This window comes from Eleutherodactylus coqui, chromosome 9 (assembly GCF_035609145.1).
Source record: "Eleutherodactylus coqui strain aEleCoq1 chromosome 9, aEleCoq1.hap1, whole genome shotgun sequence".
Classification (NCBI taxonomy): Eukaryota; Metazoa; Chordata; class Amphibia; order Anura; family Eleutherodactylidae; genus Eleutherodactylus; species Eleutherodactylus coqui.
In genome coordinates this window covers 81,489,897-81,516,609 of record NC_089845.1, presented here as the reverse complement: position 1 = coordinate 81,516,609, position 26,713 = coordinate 81,489,897, and the positions used below count along the sequence as shown (strand labels likewise).

The following is a 26,713-nucleotide window of genomic DNA, read 5'->3' as shown; positions in this document are numbered from 1 at the left end:
TGAATGCCCCAGCTACAGTGGAAAAATGTCAAATAAAAAAAAACAAAAAAACATGTGAATGTCCCCCACAGGTCTTGTATGACATCATGGGGGACATAGATAGTAAAAAAAAACAACATAATTACACACACAAGTAAAACAAAATTACAGAATAAAACAACAATATATACATAAGAAAGAAAATAACTCAAAACGCAATCCTATGCAGGCTTCCAGCAGCGGAAATCCCGCGGGAAATCCTGCCGCGGAATTTCCGCTTGTGTGCAGGCGCCCATAATCATATTTTTTTAAATGAAACTTTACAGATTTTTTTAACTCTATTTTTTAGTCCCACAAAGGCACTTCAAGATGCAATTGTTTAATCACTATTATAATACACTGCACGACTTACGTACTGCAGTAAACTATACCTGTCACATGCAGCCTTTTTGTCCTGCCAACATTAGTACCTAATAGGCTTCTGTTCATGGCAGACCCAGAGTCCTGCAGTACCCTTGGCAATAGACAAACATCCTGTGATGTAAGCCCCCTCCTTATGAAATGGCTTAGATGCTGCAATCAACATTGGCAACAGCACCTGAGGAATTAAATAGCCAGGAACAGTTTCTCATTAAATAGCCGAGTACCTGATTCTGCTGGCACTCCTTAGATTAGGCATTTGCAACAACACTGCGACCAAGGCTAAGGCTTCTTAGTGGTGGCCATAAAAATATGTATGGCTGGCTACTAAGGGGTTAATGAAAACTATTTGTAAAGTTGCTTGCCATATGAGATGCCATGGGGAGTTAGAAAAAATGGTTATAATGGTGCATATAGCCTTCCAGACACATATCATTGTGATATCCACACAAGGATGACACAGACTATTGTATCAGCAGTGTAACAGCCAGTACCTGACATCTATGAAGCAGATGCCCCGCATACATCTTTCGTAAGTATTTGCCGTTGTTATGTAGCACATTTAATCCCATATTTATGCACAGGTAATGAGTGTTGACATGTACAGAATAATCCTACACTGAGTAGACAAGCACTTAAAAAGTATTATCCTAAACGTTTGTCTCCCTCATCAGGTCTTTTTGTGTCAAAACAACTTTCTTCAAAGTTTTCAATATTTAAAAGGCCTTCTAGAAGAATATATAAAAGAGAGAAAGAGGTCTGAAGAAAATCAGGCAAATTACATTGATAAAATCATACCAGAATGCCAAACCAGCAGGCAACGTAACACACTCACCCCCACTGTCCACCAAATTACTTCATGCGCTACCTTAAATTACTGTTTAAGTGGCTGGATGTTCTACTGTATTCCCATTTCAGGTTGACAAGGGACTACTGGCACTGTCTTTATTTATTATTTTGAAATTTTAACTCAATGAGGCCTTGAGAAATGTGACATTGACATTCCCACCAGTGACTACAAAACCATTTTTGTAGCGCTATAGACTGATTTTACCTATTGTGCTGCAATCTAAGGAATGCATTGCATAGTGTGCAATCTCCTGGGCTGCAGTTACTGCTTGATAGGTAGAAAGGATCAATCAGTTTGTCTTGCAAAAAGGTCTCCGTGTAGGCCAGGTCTAAGGGGGCATGGAGCACTCTGGTTCCTATGGCCCTGACCAGATCTCTACGGAGAGCCAACACTAATGTAAGGGGCTCTAGCAATACACATGCTATATACCTGAAAATGACCCCAGTGTGGAGTTTCAACACTTTGCATATGTCATTAAAGTTAAGTGCCATATTAAAAATATAAACCCTACCCGAAAATAATCCATAACTGTAGAAAAAAAATTAAAAATACATCACCTTAGTAGCGCTGTTATCTCCAGCGCGTCTTCTAGCAGGTCCCCAGCTTTCTTCTTCTGCTTCGTTTCTGGCCAGGGATTGAAAATCCTCGCCTCCTGAGAGCACTGCCTCTGATTGGCTGAGTGCTGTGACCAATCAGAGGCAGCGCTCAGCTCCCACACAATTTTTCCACTGATGGTAATAGTGACTGAACAATCTGTGGGATTAAGGTGGCAGTCTCTGCCTTCATATATAAAAAATAAAATTGCAGGTATAGCCTGTTGCGCTCTCGCACACGTTATATAATTTGATGCAATACTGGCGCGTTTGGATGGGATGAACTACCGAAAGAAAAGACAGCCCTTGAAACTCATCAGGGGGCCTCAATTAATTTAATCAATCATAGGCAGAGACATCTCTTGGGAAGACTTGGGAATTATCCCTAAAATGGAAAAAATTCATTAGCATTGCAAAACAGTTTTGCAATGCTAATGAATTGTAGAAAAAAAATAAAAAATACATCACCTTAGTAACGCTGTTATCTCCAGCGCGTCTTCTAGCAGGTCCTCAGCTTTCTTCTTCTGCTTCTTTTCTGGCCAGGGATTGAAAATCTTCGCCTCCTGAGAGCACTGCCTCTGATTGGCTAAGTGCTGTGACCAATCAGAGGCAGCGCTCAGCTCCCACACAATTTTTTCTACTGATGGTAATAGTGACTGGACAATCTGGGGGATTAAGGTGGCAGTCTCTGCCTTCATATATAAAAAATAAAATTGCAGGTATAGCCTGTTGCGCTCTCGCACACGTTATATAATTTGATGCAATACTGGCGCATTTGGATGGGATAAACTACCGAAAGAAAAGACAGCCCTTGAAACTCATCAGGGACATTTGAAAGCATTTTTTCATCAGGGGGCCTCAATTAATTTAATCAATCATAGGCAGGGACATCTCTTGGGAAGACTTGGGAATTATCCCTAAAATGGAAAAAATTCATTAGCATTGCAAAACAGTTTTGGGGTATAACTGCCACAAATACAGGGGTAATATAAAAAAGCAGAATAGAGAAGCATTCAATATCAATATGCAGGAAAGAAGGGCCATCAATGCACTCAAAAACAACAAGGAGATCACCATTAAGCCTGCAGATAAGGGTGGTGCTATGGTCCTCATGAATACATCGGGCTACAAGAAGGAAGCAGACTGACAGCTGACAGACACCAGATACTACACCAGACTGGATCAAGCCCAGACTCAGAAATATGTGAGGGAATTGAGAAGGGTCATCAGAAGCCTGTCTGTGGGCTCCACAAAATGTCTGGACTTGATACCGGAGAACCCAGGGTTGGAGTATTCTATATGCTTCCCAAACTACACAAAGCTGGCAACCCAGGGAGGCCAATTATCTCAGATGTGGGAACCTTCACTGAAAAAAATCTTAGGATGGGTGGAAGGTGTCCTCAAACCACTGGTAGGAACACAACCAGCTACTTGCAGGACACCATGGACCTACTGAACAAACTGTCAACCATAGGTCCCCTCCCAGATCGCGCAATCCTGGCTACCATGGATGTGGAGTCCTTACATTCCAACATCTCACACGAAGATGGACTGACCGCCTGCTAGGCGCACTTTGAGGCCAATGGGGTCACCTCTCAATCCGTGTTACAAATCACAAGGTTCATCCTCACACACAATTGTTTCTCCCTTGGCAAAAAGATATCCCTGCAACTCACAGGAACAGCCATGGGCAGTAAAATGGCACCTCAATATGCCAACACTGAACAAGAACTAATAAAATTTCATGAGAGATTCAATGCATTTCACCCTACCATAAACCTGACATTAAGCTACTCATATACAGAAATAAACTTTTTGGACACCACCATAAAAATTTCGAACAACTCAATACAGACATCTTTATACCGTGTATGCAAGAAGAGCATCCAGGGGTACTTTTAAAAGTACGTCAATACTCACATCCTTAGATGAAGTTGAACCTTTATTGCGCCCATATACGACGTTTCGACCGCTGTTTGCAGTTTTTGTCAAGTCAATGCATATACCATTGCTGACCACACTTTATTCACAAAACAATTAAACGTTACAACAAATCACCACCCCACATACATGTTAAAACTAACATACCTCCAGAACAATAGTCCTGGTTGGTTGCCCCGGGTATCGGACGCAGGTGCCACTAATCCTATACACATGTTAGCCTCCTGTATTCACAACTCTATAGGGTGTCAGCGTCTCCTGTGGTTTAAAAGCGCATGCGCGAGTTTAGCTGGTGCTCTTGCGCTGTCAGGCACTCCCACGTCACAGCAGTTTGCACTGCACGTGCGCTGACGTCTGCCAATCACGGCCTCGTCTCATTTAGCATCGCCACTTACAAGCTGCGAAGGCGCGGGAAGTCAAGACAGACCCACGATGTGTTAAACCATCGAGTCTTCACGGTGACTCTGCGCAGGCACACAACCGGCATCCAGGCTTACCCTCTGAAGACATCACCTCATCAGATAGACAGTGCGCAGGCACCTGAACAATCCCCGATCTACACTCACAACAACTGGTTGTTGTAGCAACCTCGCGTTGCACTATCCACATTTGCATGAACTGTATGACGGTGCCGGTATCCACAGCCATAAGCCAACAATTTAATAAGAGGTCATATACCTGCTTGGCTTATATACCCTATTATAGCCATTCCAATATGCCTCTCTACCAGCCATGCTCTGGATACTGAGGCAAGACTGACATCAATAATGTAGTTAATACGGGTCCACATTTTTCTTGCTTGACCAGATTAAATTGTATGCGCAATCCTTACCACATATGCATTAGAAACAGTGGTTGCTGTATAATTAATTATGCACCAAAAGGAAGAACGCATTTACACCAAATAAATAATGCTTCAGAGGTTGAATTAATTTGACATCCATTTTAAATTCACCAAGTGATACCAAAAAATAAATAGCCACCATATTTAAGGCGTATAAATCCCTTCAGACTAAAAAAGTGCCATCCATGTAATCTGTTATCGACGCCTATTGAACAGGAACCAAGACCCATCCTCTTTAATGGATAGAGATCTCCTGCAGATAATTCATGCATTCGATATCTCAGGGCATCCTTGTATAAAAATATCTAAAAAGTATCAATAATTAAAATCACAATACTATTATGCGCAAAACCCATCCTGAACATGACCAGACATGGCAGGAGACCATTCCAACCCAAAGTTAGACAGCCCCCACCTGTAATAACACATGTGGTAACGGGTTGTACTCAATGTTGAGTCCCCTGGGGTATAGCATATGTAGTTCAAAAATCCATCTAGCTTCCAATAGTCTAAGCTGCCTCTCTCTGTCACCACACCTATGATTGGGGGGTACTGAATCAATCACCCTAAAGTGAAGTTGGCTTACAGTATGACTACACTCAACAAAATACTTGGGGACAGGGAGATCCACTTTGCACGTCCTGATATTGCTCTTATGATTTGCTATCCTTTTTCGGATTTCTGTAATGGTCTCACCCACGTACATCAAGCCGCATGGGCAGCTGATGACGTAGACGACATATGTCAAAAAGCAATTATAGCGACCCCTCGTGTGATACACCTTCCCAGTACGAGGATGGGTGAAGCTATCACCCTTGCTGATATTGTTGCAGGCCGCGTACGGTGGAAGTTATGTGATTTTGAGCAATGGATGTTATGTAAGAGCTGATCCTTCAAGTTATGTCCCCTCCAGTAAGCCATCATGGGGGGTTGTTTAAATTCTACAATTTCTGGATGGCACTGTATTAGTAAATGCCAATATGTTTGATCCTATTGCTTAATGGCCCAAAGGTCGACACAAACGGAATTCGAGTTGCAACCTTGGATTTAGGTATGGGGGTTAACAGAGTCTTACGGTCAATTTGTCTGACCCTCAGTTTCTGTTGTTTAATGTCGTCCCTAGGGTATCCCCTCTGTAAAAATCCTTTGCACATAAGCTCCAGACGCTGATCCAGATACTCATCGTCTACAACGCATCTCACTCTGAGCATTTGGCTCCATGGTAAGGATCTAATCATTGCAGGCGGATAAAAACTCGTGAAGTGCAAAAGATTGTTACGATCGGTGAGTTTCAAATACAGATCTGCCTTCAAATTGTTTACCTGCTTGAATTGATGACCAATACATCTAAGAATTGTAGAGACACTTCAGATGTAGTTAACATAACTTTTTAATTCTGGCAGGAAATTATTAATTTCCTGATGGAAGTTTGTCAGTTCCGATGTAGACCCATTCCAGACGAAGAACACGGCATCTATATACCTCCACCAAACTTGTACCTAGTAACATGTCTTTGATGTAATAAATAGATTGGCGTAGGATGGGGCAATATTGAACCCCATTGCCGTGCCTTGACTTTGACGAAAGAACTGGTCATCATACAGAAAAAAAGTTATTAGTTAACACCAAAGATGATAATGTCAGGAAGAATTTGATACACCCATTGGTCTCCTGCCATGTCTGGTCATGTTCGGGATGGTTTTTGCGCATAATAGTATTGTGATTTTAATTATTGATATTTGCTTATTTTTTACATATTTTTATACAAGGATGCCCTGGGATATCGGGTGCATGAATTATCTGCAGGATATCTCTATCTAATAAAGAGTACGGATCTTGGTTGCTGTTCAATAGGCGTCCATAACAGATTACATGGATGGCACCTTTTAGTCTGAAGTGATTTATAGGCCTTAAATATGGTGGCTATTTTTTTTTTTTTGTATCACTTGGTGAATTTAAAATGGATGTCAAATTAATTCAACCTCTGAAGCATTATTTATTTGGTGTAAATGCGTTCTTCCTTTTGGTGCATAATTAATTATACAGCAACCACTGTTTCTAATGCATATGTGGTTGGAATTGTGCATACAATTTAATCTGGTCCAGCAAGGAAAATGTGGACCCGTATTAACTACATTATTGATGTAGTCAGTCTTGCCTCGGTATCCAGAGCATGGCTGGTAGAGAGGCATATTGGAATGGCTATAATAGGGTATATAAGCCAAGCAGGTATATGACCCCTTATTGAATTGCTAGCTTATGGCTGTGGATACTGACATAGTCATACAGTTCATGCAAATGTGGATAGTGCAATGCGGGGTTGCTACAACAATCAGCTGTTATGAGTGTAGATCGGGGAGTGTTCAGGTGCCTGCGCACTGTCTATCTGATGAGGTGATTTCTTCAGAAGGTAAGCCTGGATGCCGGTTGTGTGCCTGCGCAGAGTCACTGTGAGGACGCGATGGCTTAAAGGGGTTGTCCCGCGCCGAAACGGGTTTTTTTTTTTTTCAACCCCCCCCCCGTTCGGCGCGAGACAACCCCGATGCAGGGAGGTAAAGAAAGCTCACCGGAGCGCTTACCTGAATCCCCGCGCTCCGGTGACTTCTCTACTCACCGCTGAAGATGGCCTCTTCCTCCGTGGACCGCAGCTCTTCTGTGCGGTCCATTGCCGATTCCAGCCTCCTGATTGGCTGGAATCGGCACGTGACGGGGCGGAGCTACACGGAGCTACACGGAGCCCCATAGAAGACTGCAGAAGACCCGGACTGCGCAAGCGCGGCTAATTTGGCCATCGGAGGGCGAAAATTAGTCGGCACCATGGAGACGAGGACGCCAGCAACGGAACAGGTAAGTATAAAACTTTTTATAACTTCTGCATGGCTCATAATTAATGCACAATGTACATTACAAAGTGCATTATTATGGCCATGCAGAAGTGTACAGACCCACTTGCTGCCTCGGGACAACCCCTTTAACACATCGCGGGTCTGTCTTGACCTCCCGCGCAGTTTGTAAGTGGCAATGTTGAATGAGACGGCGCCGTGATTGGCAGACGTCAGCGAATCCGCAGTGCAAACTGCTGTGACGTGGTAGTGCCTGACAGCGCAAGAGCATCGGCTAGACTCATGCATGCGCTTTTAAACCACAGGAGACGCTGACATCTTATGGAGTTGTGATTACAGGAGGCTAACATGTGTACATGATTAATGGTACCTGCATCCGATACCCGTGGCAACCAACCAGGACTATTGTTCTGGAGGTATGTTAGTTTTAACATGTATGTGGGGTGGTGATTGATTGTAGCATTTATACTGTGTATAAAGTGTGGTCAGCAATGGTTTATGCATTGATTTGACAAAGACCGTGGACAGCGGTTGAAACATCATTGTATACGGGCACAATAAAGATTTATCTTCATCTAAGGATGTGAGTATCGACGTACTTTCAGTAGTACCCCTAGATGCTGCTCTTGCATACATAGACTGATTGTAAATATATGGTTCAGGATCCAGAACCAGGTTACAAGCGTGCATCCCCCACCTTATACAGAAGCCTCCCTCTTGCATTGAGGTACGTTCGTGTGCTGCTGCCAACCAAGAATTTTTGTGTAGACATCCCTATATGGCAAACCAATTGATCGACCCACATACCTCAGATGGGACAGTTACCATCCTAAGCACATTAAAAGGTCCCTTTTTTACAACCTGGCCATCAAATAGAACCAGTTCTGCTCCAATCCCAACAGACAGAGAGGTACATCTACACCATCTCAAAAGGACATTTTAAAATCAGGGCTACCATCCCACCTCAATTGATGACCAAATCCCAGAGCCACCAGGATACCCAGAAATCAACTACTCCAATACAAGAAGAAAGAAAAAATGAACGTGTACCTCTAGTAGTAACCTACAATTCACAGCTAGAGGTACTAAGGAAGACTGCAAGGAAACTCCATCATATCCTACACAAGGATGACCGTCTGAAAATCATATTCCTGGACCCTCCCCTCCTATGTTACACAGGCAACCTCCTAAGGCCGCTTGGAGACGGCCAGGTCGGATCCCGCTGCGAGAATTCTCGCAGTGGGATGCAGACCCGTGCCCCTGCAGAGACCTGCGGCTCACCCGCTCCTGTCGTCTCCTCTTCTGTGATGTGCCGACTGCCGCCCAGCCGGCGGGTCTCTACTGATATTTCTTTGCGGGCCTCTGTGAGACCCACACAGAAATAGAACATGCTGCGATTTGTTTTCCATGTGTGTTTTCACGCAGACAAAATTGCAGCTGTGTGCATAGGATTGTGTGCATGCAGGCAATCCTATGGCAGTGGGCACAGGCAGAAATTCTGCGAGAAATCCTGCCACAGAATTTCCGCCCATGTGCAAGGGGCCTAATTTGAGTAAATTTATAATCAGGAGTGCATTACCCTTGGACACACAAAAAGGAACTTATCCCTGTTATGTGAAGAGCTGCAAGACTTGCTCACATATACTGACCGCGGACAGGATACGAATCCCCAACACACAGCAGGACTATAAGATCACTGGGACATTCAAATGTTCCATGTCCAATGTTGTATACGTGATCCGATGCAGTAAGTGTCCTGTTGGGGGGCTTTATGTCGGGGAAACAGGACAAAAACTGAGAGCCAGGATGAAATCTCATTGCCACTCAATTACAGAGGAAAAAACGGAATTACCCGTGGCAAAACATTTTTGCGGTCACCGACATGGCATAGAGCAGATGACAGTTATCATACTGAAGGGCAACTTCTAGTCACAGCGTCACAGAATAATTTGGGTGTATACATTTATGGCTATGTTTGACACCCTCAAGAATGGAATGAACCTCAGCCCGGGATTCTTGCATAAGTGGGGATCATGAAAGGTCTGAAGGAGGTCAAGACAGGTGTCCTCTTCCCAATCATTTTTTGTTTTCTCATAAAAATTCAGATATTGATTGAAGAATGTTTCCATCCAATAGGTGGTGCTGTTGAGGTAGTATGTCTATCTTCTTAAGTGATGAGACATCATAGAACTGTTGCATTCCTCAGCTCAGTGGACTGATTGTGTTTGTCTCTCTGCTCAGACTGTTTTTTCATGTCTCAAATTTCTGTGTGAACAATTATTTACATCAAGAGGGATGTGTCCCCCTCCCCTCTGCATCTGTATGTTATCATTATGTGCCATTCAAACTAGTTTCATTCATTAGTCTAACGAAGGGGGCAATATCCCGAAAGCTTGCTGTAACATCATGTATTTTTGTTAGCCATTAAAAGGTATCATATCTACAAGATTACTTGGTTTCTCTTACTCAGAACATTCGAACAAATACAGGGATTGCATGCACAGCACTGGTAGACCAGTATTAGTGAATTGAGGATTTTTTTTTACCAAACCCATTAACAATACAAGTCTTCAAATTTTTTCTATTTCTGGAATGGACAGAGGTGGGGTGCTCTGCAATAAACTGTCTAGCATAGATGTTGGTCTGCTGGACAATTAATTCAAAAACATTATCGCTGCTAAATAAATGAAAAAAATCAAAGGGCACAAAATTAGCAACATCCGCATTTACACTCAGAATTACTACAAATTGGGGTATTTGGGGGGAAAATGCATCTGCAGTTTCCGATATTGTGGGAGACATTGCATTACTAGACCTTAACAAATACTTTAATCACCCTAAGGGCTTATTCACATGAGTGTATATCGGCCAGCGTTTTCACGGCCAGACGATAAATGAGAAAATGCCAGTAGACGTACACTACTAAACAGTACGTATGCTACTATCTTTTTCAAAATTAAGCAAATAAACAGTGGTTAACCTCGTGTAATAGCTTTACAACACACCGAAACAAGAAAAAAAAAATGGACATGGGAATTCTTCACTTTGTGGATGGAGGGGGGGATGATCAGGATGTGAGAGGGAGGTAATCACGGGGTACTTTCGTAAACTCTTTATCTCTCTGCAGCATAGGATTAAGCCCCATTTACACACAATGATTATTGCTCAAAATTCGTTCAAACTATGGCTTTTGAGCCATAATTGTTGCGTGTAAATGCTTCCATTTTTCACTCTTCGGCTGAACGATGATTTTTAGGTGAGTATAAAACCCATCATTCAGCTGGAGAGAGATAACAGGGACACGCTATGTGTTTTCCACGAGAGCAGCTGATTACATTGTATTCAGCTGACAGTCCGTGCGAAGACAATGCAGCTGAGTGCAAAGTCCAGACCACATGCTGGAATTTGCAAGCAGCTGCTGGAGGCTCATTTACATGCAATGAAGCTGATAAAGTGCTAATGGGCATTAGTGCCCATTAGTACTTTATGTAAAATGATCCTTAGTACTGTTAATCTTTTGAAAGATTGTCTTTGCGTATAAATGAGCCTTTAGTAGCTCCATCTCTCTCTCCTCTCACAGAAGCACTCAAGAAGGGGAGAGAAATACAGCAAAACCTGTGCTGTATTTACTAAACAAATGACATGGATCGCTGTCATGGGTGTATGACAGAGATCCATGTCACCAGGGACCAAACGACGAGAGGAGATGAAACTAGAAGAGCTTTAACTTTTTCATTGTTTTGCATTGATCGCCGTTATTTATTGAATAATGGCGATCATGTGACCGGATACTAATCACTGCAGTCTCCGGCAACTGCTCCAACCTCCGGTACTTAAAAGCAGGGAGCTGTCACACTTCCTGGCATGGGACCATAAAATGACAGTATATCAAAGCCCCTTAGCGGCTGCCGTCAAAAGATGTATGGGTGGTAATTAAGGGGTTAACCTGTTTCTATCCTACTTGCTGCTCCTACAGTTAGTATAAAAAGTGGTTAGCTTGGTGCCTGCAGGTAAAGGGGTACAGCCGGTAGGCAGAGCTAACACTTTCTTTGCCTAGTGTCTGCCTCCTAGTGGCAGTAGCTATACCCATGGTCCTAGGCTGTGTTCCATAATGAATGAGATATTTTATGGTAAGCACAAAAATCTGATTTTTACTAGCAATGTTATTTACTGGTAACAAATCACTAGTATGGCGGTGTAACAGTTCTCCCCTACCCTGTCGCCACGTCCAACTTGTAAAACTCCAGCAGCAGTATATATGTCAGCTGCCACCCAGGCCCCCTGCTGGTCAGATATCATGCTGTTCTGTTCACAACATAATAAGATTCCTCTTCACGGAATACAGTTTGTGTGGATGGCTGAAGCTACCTCCGCACGGGTGAGAGCGATGTTGGGCTGGGTTCCTCGGCTCCATATCGTGCTTGTGAACATGCAATCTACACGTGGATGCGAGGTGATTTTGAGGCTAAACCGCCTCACATCTGTGAAATTCTACTCCTCTTGGTCAAGTTTCACAAGTGATAAAGGATCAGAAGTGTTTCCCATTGATTCCTATGGGAAGCTTCACATCCCATGGCATGTGAGAGCCATGTGATGCATTAAAGATCCCACTGAAATCAATGGGCGAGGAATGCAAAAAGATAGGATATGCAGCAACTTTTCTTGCACTGTGGGAAGACAGTATGCTCATGAATATGATTCCCTTCAAAAGAATGGGGTTCATACTCACCCGAGATTTGGGAATCTTGCAACACACAAATCTTGCACGAGTTTCTCAGCCATGTGAACGAGGCCTGAAGGAAGAGTTGGGTTATCAAACTACTAACACCACTTGACCGTGACTATGTATGTTTGTGTGTGGCTGCTTCTCATGCTCCACCCTTGATGACATCATCACAGCTCCTACAACATATATAAAACACAGAGCCTGACCGGCAGAAGAACAACAAGGTTAGGGCTCTCGGAAGGGGAGGACAAAAATAACAAAATGAGAATACAACTAAGCCGTTCTTATCTAAGACACAAGTCAGCAGTCCTGGCAGAACACACCGACCTACCGTCACCACAGAGATCCGGTGGGCTGAAGGACCTGCGATGACATCACTGCTGTGGAAGGAGTCATTGTGCAGTTTGGTAGAAAGTACTGTATAGTGGATAAGCCGACAGGAGCCACCAGGAGCTGTGATGATGTCACCATCATGTGATCACCTGTGTGGGTGGAGTCAGGGATCATGTGACCAGGGGTCTGCTTTGCTAGTGATGTCTGGAAATCACCATGTAGAAGAGCTTTGTATGTGATATGTGGGGATCATAATGGATGTACCATGTAGCACAGCTGTGTGGCGCATTGCACCACCAGAAACACTGGTACTATAATTTCCTAATAATTACTAGTGTTGTAAATAGAACAGGTGGATGTCCATCCAGCAGCAGTCCTGTGTTACGAGGTGCATTCATACTGCTGCCAAAGTTGAGTGGGACACTATCCTTGTGTGGGGCCAGAGGGGGGACAATATCCTTGTGTGGGGCCGGAGGGAGGGGACAATATCCTTGTGTGGGGCCGGAGGGAGGGGACAATATCCTTGTGTGGGGCCACAGGGGGGGCAATATCCTTGTGTGGGGCCGGAGGGAGGGGACAATATCCTTGTGTGGGGCCAGAGGGAGGGGACAATATGCTTGTGTGGGGCCACAGGGAGGGGACAATATGCTTGTGTGGGGCCACAGCAGGGAACATTGAAAAAGGCATTGAGGTAGAAGCTGGATAGGAAAAGTGTACAGAGCTGAATTGTGGTTGGAGGAAGCTGTCATGGAGGTCTGGGCTAAGGCTGGTATCACACGGCCAAGAAACTCGTGTAAGATTTGCACGTTGTGAGATGCAAAATTTTTGTGTGAATATGAACCCTTCTATTGAATGGAGTCACATACATGAGTGAAAAAAATTGCCGCTTGTCCTATCTTTCCATGTTCCGCAGATCGCATCACCAATTCTTTTCAGCGGGACAGTAAAACACATTGCACGGCATGCGAGTGAGATGCCAGGTTTCCCATTGAAAACACTCGTTGGACCGTCTTAACGCGGTTGAAAGCCGCGCCGAAGAATTGTCAATTCACAGAAGTGATGGGCGGTGTTTTTACCATAAAAACACCTCACATCGGCGTGCACACGCACAATATCAGCCCCACATCGCGCTCGTCCGTGTGTAGGTAACCTAAGGTTGATTAAAAAAAGGAAAGCGGACAACTCCAATCACAAAAGACGTGATGACCGGAGGTAACTGCACTGTAATCACTATCACTGTGTCCGGCTGCTATTATATGGCGGATGCATTATGTAGGGAGGATCTAAACCTGCAGTCTTATGGAACTCTGTGTGTGAGAATCCAGGTGGAATAAGAGGTGAGATCCACCCAAACGGCACCTTCGTTTTAATCTTAGTTTGTATTTTTTTGTGAAAGAGGTGCTAAAAATTACAAAAATACACAAATGAAAATCTAGAGTATTAACCCTTCACCTGCTGCCCTGAGGGGTTAAACGGGACAGTTCTTGTTTTGCACTGGACATGTGTCCCTGCAGTGACGGGGGGCGCCCGGAGGAGGAGAGAGGATCACAGAGCGCCAAAATTAACGCGGGAAACCCCGTCGCTCCTGTCAGAAGCTCTACGTGTCCACAACATGCCGGTGGTGGCAGAGGGGCTCAGCGGCCAGCAGCAGGTAAGTACGGCCGGGCGGAGGGGAGGCGGCGGGAGCAGCAGCTCACCACAGTATCGTCCTCTTAGGGAGTGAATGGCGGGCAGCAGCCGGAGGAGCCGCCGCACGACGAGCAGCAGTACTTGGGACAGATCCGGCACATCCTGCAGCATGGGAACCGCAAGGAGGACCGGACCGGTACCGGCACCATGTCTGTATTCGGCATGCAGGCTCGGTACAGCCTGAGAGGTAAGTGTTCTGTGGGGGGCGGACCGGCTGCCGTAAGTAGCGAGGACCCCTCACCCGCCAAAATCCACGAGCGCGCCTGAGCTGCCGGGCTGTTCCATATCCAGCAGGAGGAGGGGGGGTTGGTGTCGGGTTATACCATTATATGTCCCAGGGGCAGCCTAGCACTAGTGGCACCGCTGAGGGCTCAGCTTGCCCCTGTTACAGGGTATAGTAATGGCTGCTGGGTCATGTGGATCTATTTGTTGGGAGTGTCCCAAAACAAAATTGTCACCTTTTTCTGACTCCATTACTGTTTTTTCCCCCGTTGATGTAGCAGTGAAGTTTTTTTTTCTTTTTCCCCTGTGGGATCAGCTGTAATTTTATTGTGGCACCATTTTGGCGTATTAGGGCTCCCACACGTTTAAAATTTATTTATTTTTAATGCGATTGTCAATGATTTTGGTGCGTTTTTAACATTAAGTCCCATTGACAATAGCGTTAAAAAACCGCGAGTGTGTGTGTGAGCCCTAAATGGGGTGACCAGATGTCCCGCTTTCAGGATATCAGTCGCGCATTTGCTCCGCTTTCAGGTCACCATGAAAGTGATTATCAGCTGGGGTGTTGCCACAGAGGTAAAATCATACATTGTGATAAGCCCCGCCCCTAACCACACCCCTCGGTCCCACTTTGCCCCTGGGTAAATCTGGCCACCTTTTGGCCCCCGACACACAGGCGGATTTCCCGCAGAATTTCCTCCTCTGCCCGCCTGCATAGGATTGCATTGCAAAACACAATCCCATGCACACAGCCACGGTTTGACTGCGTGAAAACACTCGTGGAAAACAAACTGCGGCATGCTTTATTTCTGTGCGGGCTTGCAGAGTCCCGGACAGAAATGTCAGTGGTGACGGGCCGGCTCCGCTCTGTGCATGCGCCAGCGCATAGCAGAGACTGAAGACGTCGGAAGCGGGTGAGCCACAGGCCTCTGCAGGGGCACGGATCTGCATCCTGCTGTGAGAATTCTCGCAGCAGGATCCGACCCGGCCGTCTGCAGGCGGCCTTACTGTGACACTTTTTTGATTGCTTTTTATTACATCTTTTTTCATGGAAACAGGGTTACTAAAATTAACAACTTTCACATTGTGCATTGTTTTCTAGGTGTTCACTGTGTGGGATAAATAATGTTTTAATCAGAATCTTATAGATGTGAGGGGTACTCTTGTATTTTGTCTCCACCAGAAAAATGGGTGGAGATATGAGATTGTGTTGAGGAGGCACATGATCCGCCCCCAGCTGCTGATTTGCTGTTAGCTCCCCTATGCCGCCCTTTTATCTTCTGCAAGCGCCTTCACCGCCGTGCTCCCTGCACTGCCCCTGGCTGTAACGGTTATCGCTAGCCTCCCTGTCATGCAGTCCCCATAACCCAGAAGTCGGTCCTGCGCTGTGTGTGAATGCAGTTGTCTGCGGCGCTGGCGGCACTCGTTTCGTGGGACTGCAACGCCTGGGAGCTGGCAAAGGCACCGCAGGAAAATCGCACTGTTGGTGGCAGAGAGGACACGGATTGCGGCAGACAGCATCATCTGGCGGATATAAGTAAAAGCATCTGAGAATCATTGGCCGCCGGCCCACATACAGTGGCAGAGCAGGCAGGGTAGAATTGAGCGCCGTGGACACGCACAGCAGGCCAAAGGGGACTAATGGGAGCGCGGCAGGGGAGGTTTACAGAGCAGCGTGAAGAGTTACAGCAGCAGTACTGCCAATATCTCCTCTTGTCCGCCAGAGCCGCTCCACATCCAACCGCTCTGTCTCCCTGTCCCTCGCAGGGTCTGAGTCGCCGTCAGGTATCTGCTGCCCCGGTCTCCACTGACTTCTGCCGCTGTCAATCAGCCAATCAAGAGCTGTGGGCGGTCCCTATAACTCCTGCAGGACAATCCCAGGGTCCACCCATTTTTCTGGTAGAGACGAGATACAACAGTACTGATGTAAGGAAACCAAATAAGGCCTCATGCCCACAGCTGGGTCTGATTTTCGCAGCAGAATCAGACCCAGCGCCCCCCCAGAGACTTTGTACTCACCTGTCACGATCCACCGCGAGCGTGCAGAATATGACGTGCCGGCGCTGGGCTATGAGGAGGATTCCCGCTGTACCACTGCACAGAATATTGCGGGATGGACTGCTTCCATTGACTGCAGTGGAAGCCGTTCGTGCAATTTTCTGCACCAAATGGAACATGCTGTGATTCTTCAGCCGAGCCTTCCGAATCGGATACGGCTCTCTAGGATCGGCTGGTTTATGCGGCTTTTTTGGAAGTAGTATGAATTATTAAAAAAATAACACTTAGGCATGTGGCACACGAACAATTTGCATTGCAGAATCCACAGTTGGCATCCGCACCGAGGATGCGCAGCGACTGTTGTTCAGAACATGCTATGCAAAATTGCTTTTTCCTACACACTCGCAGAAATGAATTGCAAATTCTACAATCGAAGGAAAATTGCAGCATGTTCAATTCTTGAACGGTGTCCGCATGAACGGCTTCCATTGCAGTCAATGGAAGCCATCCGACCCATGGTCTATCTGCAATAGACACTGTGGATAGGAAGCGGGTACCCGTGTCATCACCTAGCAACGGTGCCGGAAAAACACAGACTTAAAGGGGTTGTCCCGCGCCGAAACGGGTTTTTTTTTTTTCCAAACCCCCCCCCGTTCGGCGCGAGACAACCCCGATGCAGGGACTGAAAAAAAGAACAGCACAGCGCTTACCTGAATCCCGGCGCTCCGGTGACTTCTATACTTACCGTGAAGATGGCCGCCGGGATCCTCTACCTCCGTGGACCGCAGCTCTTCTGTGCGGTCCATTGCCGATTCCAGCCTCCTGATTGGCTGGAATCGGCACGTGACGGGGCGGAGCTACACGGAGCCCCATAGAGAACAGCAGAAGACCCGGACTGCGCAAGCGCGGCTAATTTGGCCATCGGAGGGCGAAAATTAGTCGGCTCCATGGGAACGAGGACGCTAGCAACGGAGCAGGTAAGTATAAAACTTTTTATAACTTCTGTATGGCTCATAATTAATGCACAATGTATATTACAAAGTGCATTAATATGGCCATACAGAAGTGTATAGACCCACTTGCTGCCGCGGGACAACCCCTTTAAGAAAAATAGAACACAATCTTGACAGCCAGAGAGATCAATGGAGCTCATATGTGCGGAATCAGCGATAAAATAGAACATGCTGCCACTTTTCTTCCGCTCACAGAATCAGCAAGTCCTACCTGCAAGTGTAAGCGAACTGGTGAAAGTCAGTGCACGAATTACTGCGTATCATACGGATGGACGGCGATCGCGGAATCTGCAATTTATATCTGTATGTGTGAAACTGGCCTAAGGGAAACTTAAACTTACGATGGTTACTTAAACAATATACTGCTATATATTGTTTTTCTGCAAGCATTCTATTAAGATGTGCCCCAGGCACATCTTAATAGGCAGAATTACATGGCAACCGTGAGGCTTTCATAAGGTCCTCAGGGCTACCATGACACCCAAACAGCACCCTGTGATAATGATATTGGCGGTGACAGTTTGGAACAATTAAATACCATCCTGGAATTCTGCACGACTAACTGTGGATTGTTGGTGCTAAATTGCTGGCGGAATTCAGCTTTTTTTTTTTTTTTTTTTTTTCCATTCCGCGTTAGAATCTGCTCGTTGTGTATTTTGGTGCAGAATATCCTGCAGGAGGGCATATTCAAGAACACTGCCACAGAATATCCTGTCCCGTGTGAAAGGTCCCTAGGAGTTTTGGATACAAGCTTTTAACCTGGAACCACAGGGACAGATGGTAATGGGTAAAGCCTGAACACCATAGTGGGGTTGGCGTGTTACATCCAGAATACTGATAGGTAAACACAGGTACAATACACTGTCATGTCTGCAGAATCCCAGGTTGGGTCATTTCAGAAAGGTCTGCATAGAACAGTGATGGCGAACCTTTTAGAGACCGAGTGTCCAAAGTGCAACCCAAAACCCACTTATTTACCACAAAGTGCCAACATGTCAGGGGGCAGGGCTTGTCACGACGTATGATTTTTTTTTTTTTTTTTACCCCCATCATTCTAAAAAAGGACAGGGCTGCTTTAAAATAGACAGGGAGCAGATTTTGACTGCTTTTTGGATGCGGAAATGCTGCAGAATGTCCTCAGCGGAAATTTCTGCGGCAAATTCTGAAGCATTTACGCATCCAAAAAGCAGTCAAAATCTGCACCCTGCCCATTTCCGCCACATGTAAACATACCCCCGCAGTAATAAGGGGAGCCCCACTCGGCCCCCAGTGGTAATGGTGACATCCCACAGCAGCCCCCAGTAGTAATAGCGACGGACGACTTCTCCCCTGCTCTCGCAGAACCTAAGAGGAGATGTCAGGGAAGGAGGATCCCTGCTGCACACTAACCTAACAGTGTGCGCCAGGATCAGCGCCACTAGCAGCGCAGTTAAGTGAATGCCAGCAGGGAAGCTGCAGCCCCTTCCGTTATTCACCAACATGGTGAGGGGCCGGTGGCGGCGCGTGCAAGCAGGGAGGGCTCTGCATGCCGCCTCTGGCACGCGTGCCATAGGTTCGCCACCACTAGCCTAGAGCTATAGACCCCCAAACCACAGAACTCTTCCTGGATGCCTTGTCAAGCACAGGCTACAAGGACCCCAGTGGGATGTTTTGCCCCCTAGTCTGGCTGTTCGGGGACGTTGGTGCTGTTATCACGACACAAGTAGATTGCCACTTCCCAGACATCCTTGCCTGATTGTGTGAATATTGATTTTGATACTTTGTTTTCCTCAGACCAGTTCCCTCTGCTGACAACAAAGCGAGTCTTCTGGAAAGGAGTGCTGGAAGAACTGCTGTGGTTTATTAAGGTAACGTAGGGAAGAGCAGTGAAGAGGAGGATTGGGGGGATGGAGTGTAAGTGACTTGTCACACTACAGTAGTGACCGAAGCCTGGCAGTGTTCAATAGCCTACGGGTACATGCCATGCTGGTGGTTACAGTGCGCTACAACTTTACCCTATTGTCTTCCATTGTGAGCTTTCTGGCTCAAATAACTCTGACTCTAAAATAGTTAGAATGTGATAAGACAAGAAGTGTTTCTGCTTTTCTGGTTACACTTCCAGCGTGCCTGTTTAAAGGAGGTTTCCACGACTAAGATATTGATGCGCTCTCCTCAGGATAGGTCATCACTATCTGATTGGTGGGGGTCAGGGCCTCCACTGACCAGCTGTTTGAAGCAACCATAGGAAAACAGACCAAACAGAATAGTCTCCATATTCTGAGCTCCTGATCTTGGCGGGTGGTATGCGCCGTCACATTGAGGACGTCTAATTAGTATTATACTTTTGGAGAATATTTGTCACAGTATTTGCTATTGGTTGTGCTGTACACTGTATAGTGGCTGTGCCCAGTATAGCAGCTCGGTCAGATTCGCTTGAAAGAGACTGCGCTGCACACAGCCCATGTGATCAATGAACATGGGGTTGCAGCCTGAGACGAGGCTGTGGCACGCACGCAAGTGTCACGGTCTTTTGAAACAGCTGATCAATAAAAAAAATTCCTGAGCGGTGGATTCCCACCAATCTGGTAGACGACCAAACTTGAGGAAAAGTTGTGGGAAACACCCTTAACTGTCAAAAACCTGATTGAAGAGATTTGGAATTCTCAAACATTAACAAAGAGGGATCAGATTATTCGGTTAGTGCAATGTGTCATAATCACCAGTAGATGTCCCTGTTGCACATGATTTTGCAGACTTTGATTATACTGCATGTCCCTAGTTGGTAATGCTTATATTTGAGTCTACTAAGAATCTTGAACTTTAAGATGTATATATCTTTCCCAAAGGCTTTGTGCTGAGACTTTTCCCTGCTCACAGATCTGATCTCAATTTGACACCAAATGTGTACAGTTCTATTATGGAGCCAGCAGTGTAGGGGACTGAATGCAACCGAAGTCTCAACTTTTCTACTTGATGATTTTATAATACTTAACCTTTTAAACTTTAAATTGCTCAGCTTGTCCTCACAGGTTTAACCTTTTGAATGTTGAAGAAATAAGTAGTGTATGATTAAAGCCAGGACTGCATGCAGAAACCATTGCATATATCCTTTTAGTGCCCATAAGGCTGACTTCTCATATGGCGGAAGTTTTAACCATGATTTCACCTAAAAATCTGCATGTTAGTGCTGTGACTCTTACTGCAGATTCCACCCTATACAGTGAGGTAAAATCTGAGACAGGATTGACATGCTGCAGATCTATAAATACAGCATGCTCTTCTTTCTGCATGCAAACTTTTTTTATATACTAGTGGGATTGCCCTACAGATTCCATACTGCAAACTGTCAGTGTGATAATTCAGCCTAAGGGTAAGTTCACATGTAGCAGAAGTACTGTGTATTTTCCGCCATAGAAAATTTCGCTGCAGAAGTAGTAGTCAAAATCCACACCATTGCATCCCCTTAACTGGTACCCTCTAGCGAGCGCAGCACCATTTTTCATGTCAAGGTGGAATTGGCATCACCTGGCCCGCACGGTGCTGCCCTTACTAGAGGGTACCAAGTGAAGGGTTGCATTGACAGTGTGAAGAATTGTGAGCGGATGGAGAGCGCTGCAGATACGCACCTGATTTCAAGTCAAATCCACACCAGTGGTGAAGATTTTAACTTGTTTTCTTCTGCAGAAAATCCGCTGCATTTCCACTACATGTGATCAATACCCTGAGGGTGCGCTCACATGTAGCTGATTTGCTGCAGATTATGGTACAGATCTGCAGCAGACTTCACCCTTAAAACTAAAGGGGTACAATCTGCAGCAAATCAGCGATGTGGACGTACATTTAGGCTGAACGTAAATACAGCCAAGTTGCAGTACGGATTCCACAGTTTACAAAAACTAATAATAAAAATCCATGCAGAAAGGGCAGCCCCCTGAGGCCATTTTCACACGAGCGTGTTATGGGCGCATGCCTCATTCTGAGTTCAGGTCACTAGACATGTAGTCAGGCCATCGTAGTAGAGGAATGGACACTCATCCATATTCTGGACGCATAAATGTGGCCTTAATACACTTTAGTGTAGACCTGATGCGTTGATGATATAATTAAAATTAATTAATTTGAGCACAGACCACATAAGATGTGACAATCGCATAAAAAAAGTCAGTATGTGGCCCACTGTAGTTACCTAGGTAATGTAATTTTAGCAGCTTAGTTCTGAGACACACTCCAGCTCATACGTCTGTTAGGCTGTTGAGACTGCTTGGGCCTTTTTGCTTACCTCCCCTCCCCCGTCTTCCCCTTTTTTTACTTTTTAGGGTTCAACAAATGCAAAAGAGCTTTCTGCAAAAGGTGTGAAAATTTGGGATGCAAATGGTTCCAGGGAATTTTTGGATAAGCAAGGATTTGTGTCACGAGAGGAAGGAGACCTTGGACCTGTATATGGATTTCAGTGGAGACACTTTGGTGCAGAGTACATAGATGATAAGACAGGTAACTGCCGTATGAAAGTGGACTGACTAATGCATTTCTCTGACACTTGGTTACAGTAGTTTAGTCTCTTAATTACAAATGTCATCCCGTCTGCAGACTACACAGGGAAAGGCATGGACCAGCTACAGAGAGTGATTGACCTAATCAAGAATAATCCTGATGATAGGAGGATCATAATGTGTAGCTGGAACCCTAAAGGTAACCTGTTCGTTGCAATGGCAGGGTATGATGTCCACAAAGTGCATCTGAAAACTTCCATTACTAAGATCAGTCTTTTGTGTGCGTGGTGTTTTTTTTTTTGGGGGGGGGGGGGGGGGGGGCTTGTGCTGGGCACTTGCTCTATGGATATTGCTTTTGGCCTTATTCGGTGCTTAAATCCATCACTTGATGTTAAAGCTGTAGAACTGGCACTGCATACAATATCGGCAGTATGTAATGGTGGTTATGCAAGTGGAAGTGGCATCTCTTCTCATTCTGGTATCTTGTAGTTTGTTATGTCAGGAATGTTAAACTTTAGCACTCGGAGACATGGTACATTGGCCATATGTTCCATTTCCAAACTAATTTAGTTTGACAGATTAGTAAATTGACAATGTTCTGCGAGTGTGTGAGGAAACCGGAGTGTCAAGTGATCAAGCCCCTATGCACCATGATGCTCTTGTATATTAACATGGTATGAGTGGGTATGGAACTGCTGAACAGGTATGTAACAATATTCTTCACTTGGCCCTTAATGTATTATTTCTATTACAGATCTTCCTATGATGGCGCTGCCGCCTTGCCATGCTCTGTGTCAGTTCTATGTAGTCAACAATGAGTTGTCATGCCAGCTGTACCAACGATCAGGAGACATGGGCCTTGGAGTACCATTCAATATCGCCAGCTATGCTTTATTAACTTACATGATCGCACACGTCACAGGACTAAAGGTAAATCCCTGTTATAACCTCTCTGCTTTGACTTTTAGGATGCATTCGCACGTGACACACTTTGATGCAGATCTACAGCAGACTTTACCCTTTCGACTGAAGGAGTGAAGTCTGTTACAGATCCACATCAGAATACATACCAATGGTTCAGAGTCTTTGCTGTGGGGAAATCTGCACCAATTCCGCTATGTGTGAATGTGCACTTTAAAAAGATGAATCCTCCGTTCAGTCAGCTATGTACACTGTTGGAGCCCTATGGTGTATACAGCAAACCTATCCACAGGGTCCTAGTCACCTGGTGCCTATGGCCCTGTAGACAGCCAAGAAAGTGTCACTTTGACCTAAGGTGGGCTGGTATCTGTTGAAATGCACTCCCTCACTTTTCTCCCTTAGGGCTCCTTCACACTGGCGAGTGCAATAATAGTGTGAAAGTGGCCTTACTGAGCAGGGAAGTGGAGTAGACCGCATTTGCCTCCATACAGCTGATCACTGCAAAAATAAAGGGATACCATGTAGTGTGTTTTACAACTAGAGGCCATGGATGATGTATTCCTGTACATTCATGAAAAAGAATAGGTTACCAACAGCACTCAAAGTCCAGCTATAGTAAGCGAGGGTAAATCCCATGCATAGCCACTAAATAGAGATCTGAACCAAAATCTCCAAAGTAGATGCAGAGGTAGTGGCAGCATCAGGGGTGACATTTAAAAAAAACTTTCTTCATTCCATCATAGAAAAAGCGCCGTTTTGGCCACATATGGCCTTTTTCAGGCCTGCTTTTTGTATGATGAAATGAATAAAATTTGTTTTTAAACTTCACCACTGATGCTGCCACTTCCTCTGTATCTACTTCGGTATTCCTGTATAATAGCGTAAGTCAGAGCCTTCTGTCGGAGATGTACATTGGGAAAGGTTGACCTGAATACCTCCTGATGTGCTCGGTTGCAGCGTGCACATGGCCTCTCCATCCTTCAGTAGATGATGATGGAAAATCTTCAGCTGTCAGAGTGCGAAGTTGGACTTTAACCTGCATTAGGGTGTGATGAAGTGTTAAACTAATGTGTTGCAAGCAATAGCTGGATACATGGCTAATGTTTGTTATGCTTGCTGAGACTGCTAAACCAGAAAACAATTTTAACCAATCACACCTAGAGCTTTTAGTTTCTTGTTGCATTCAGGTGTACATATCGCCAAGGTGTCCTGCTGATGCCTTTCTGTTTACACCTCTGTAGAGAATACTTCTCGTATCTGGACAATTGGAAGCTGTTTGATTAGTTTAAAGTGATACATGGCTAATAAAGCGGACAGGATTATAGCGTTCCATCTCCCACAATGCCTTACTAATTTCTGTTTATTTCTTCTCTTACTCATTCAGCCTGGTGAATTCGTCCATACTCTGGGTGATGCTCACATATACCTTAATCACCTTGAGCCATTAAAAACTCAAGTAAGTGAACTTACAAATAAGTAAATGGTCTACCTTGTGATCGTGTGGTTCATTTCATTTTTTTTTTTTCCTGCAAACTGACAGAAGGCGTTCCATAGTGCTTTGTGACAATTTTCATTAATCTAATGTGTTAATAGATTCTGGTGTAACATATTTAGGAACGACTTGCAGCTCTCCAAAGTTGGGAAATCCAGTGTATTGCCTGTGTGAGAAGATGAAGGCTGTGATCTGCTGTGCACTTAACCCTTTCAAATCCACTGTCTAACGTCTAAAGACATTCTGATTTGAAGACTGTACAGCTCCGATGTCGGAAGACGTCCGGCAGGGTATTCTTACTGTAGAATACTGGCCACTCTGTTGTTGGGGGGCCTCTCCAGCATGTCCCATACCGCAGTACCTGCTCTAGCCGGCAGATGGCGCCATTGTATAATGGCAGAAAGAAAAAAGCCCCCTAGGAAACCCTGAATCTAATATTGGATTGCAAAGGGTTAATAACTATATTGTAATTAATTTTTTTTTTTTTTTTTTGCTGGAAATGACATTTATTTGAATAGGTTTATGGACGTGGGATTTTCTAACTGATTGGTACGAGTTTAAAAAAACAAAGAAAAACTGCATGTCCTATTCTTGGCTATTTGAACAAGAATAGTGCATGTCAATTTGCCGTTTTCAGCACAGAATGGTCCAATTAGAGTTGTGTCTGAGAATCTTGGGGGCAACTTTTTAATTCCCCCATGTGCATGTACCTGAAGACTGTAAACGTACGTGTGTGTGGTTTTTTTTTTTCTTTTTTGTTTCTGTAGTTCGAGGTGCAGTCTTTTGCACTGCAGCCAGAAGTGGATCTGGCAGGAAGTAGTACAAGTTCATCCTTTACTTCTCATACAACTTTTCTTCTTGCACTAATGAATCTGATACATACAGTTTACTACATCTGACAGGATTCTGATGCATTTTTTTTTATAGCTATCAATCATTGTATCTGGAACAAGACCCATTATTGTTCTGACACCAAAATAAATATACATATATGGTCTTCACCTTTTTAAGTTTTCAGTAAGCTTTTTGCTGAATGACAATTGTACGTTATTTTGGAACAAAAGTTGACAAGGTTATCTCTGTTTCAGCTTCAAAGGAAACCTAAGACATTCCCTAAACTTAAAATCCTACGGACAGTGGAGAACATCAATGACTTCAAAGCAGAAGATTTCCAGCTTGAGGGCTACGACCCTCATCCTACCATTAGAATGGAAATGGCTGTGTAATATTATCAGAACTTTTTTTTCTTTTTTACTTTTTCTGACTTTAGTGTTTAATGTAAATTTTTTCATATTTGTACTAAATGTGACTTTTAGGCATCTATTCTTGCATATCTATTTATATATGAAGCAAATGTTCTTCTGTCTAGCACACATCATATTTGCAGACTAATTTACTTATTTCTTAAAGTAAAGGCCCTTTTACATGCAACCATTATCAGTAAAACAACCACATGACTGAACGAACTGATGACCCTTTTGAATAAAATTACACGTACAGATAATGGGTTTTAATCTTCTCAATTTCCTCCATGAGTTGTTTGCTCAGCTGGGCGTGTGTTTATGTGATGGTCATCTGGACAGCAGGATTCCATTGTCTTCTCCCAGCAGAGTAAAATGTGTGCAAGGCAAACACAATGAGTACATTGTTGAGTTAGCAAGCTGCTCAAAAAGTGAACGAATTCCACTCACATGCCACAAATTTTGAGCAATTTTTTTTCCCCTCTTTATGCCGGCTGAAACCCAGTGCTAAATAACAATTGGGCAAATGGTGCACAGCTCCCTGCGTTTACATGTAACTATTATCGCTCACTTTAGCATTTTGAGCAATAATCGTTGCGTGTTAAGGGGTCTCAAGAGTCAAAATATGAGACACTAATACAATAATGCCAACCTAGTTTTCTAGTCTCTAAACTGGAAATGTGGTATGCACAAGAATCCAATAATGGGAATGCAAAGATTTTTCATATTACTGCTGTACAAAATTGTTTGCTTACAGCTGTGACTGTTGGCTACTTGCCAACTAATGGGTGGTTACAGAATTATAGGGCATTTCTATGATGGGGACTGTATATTCCCAGAATGTGGCACATGGAGATGAGGGGGAAGTCCAACTGCTGGGACTTCTTGCTAATCCTCAGAATAGAGGTGCACTGTTAAACCCCCATTTACACACAAAGATGATCACTCAAAATTCATCAAGCTGACAGTTTTGAGTGATCATTTTACATTAGCTACTAATGGGCTAATCAGACCATTAGTAGCTAACTAGCTTCATTTACATGTATTTAGAGAACAGTGGGTGGTCTGTTCCCTAAATACATCTGTTTTTGTTCTGCCTCAGGCTGCTGGTGCTTACAGTGCTATCAGTGCTGGCTGCA

General features: G+C 44.6%; 1 protein-coding gene across 1 annotated transcript; it reads left to right on the top strand.

Moving 5' to 3' along the window:
• The first annotated feature begins 14,064 nt into the window (after nucleotides 1-14,064).
• TYMS (thymidylate synthetase) lies at nucleotides 14,065-25,708 on the top strand. Its single transcript, XM_066579615.1, has 8 exons — nucleotides 14,065-14,180; nucleotides 14,246-14,405; nucleotides 19,225-19,298; nucleotides 21,747-21,921; nucleotides 22,018-22,119; nucleotides 22,675-22,850; nucleotides 24,226-24,297; nucleotides 25,422-25,708. The coding sequence occupies exons 1-8, from the start codon at nucleotides 14,142-14,144 to the stop codon at nucleotides 25,557-25,559; spliced, it is 936 nt and encodes a 311-aa protein (XP_066435712.1). The 5' UTR covers nucleotides 14,065-14,141; the 3' UTR covers nucleotides 25,560-25,708.
• The last annotated feature ends 1,005 nt before the right edge of the window (nucleotides 25,709-26,713 follow it).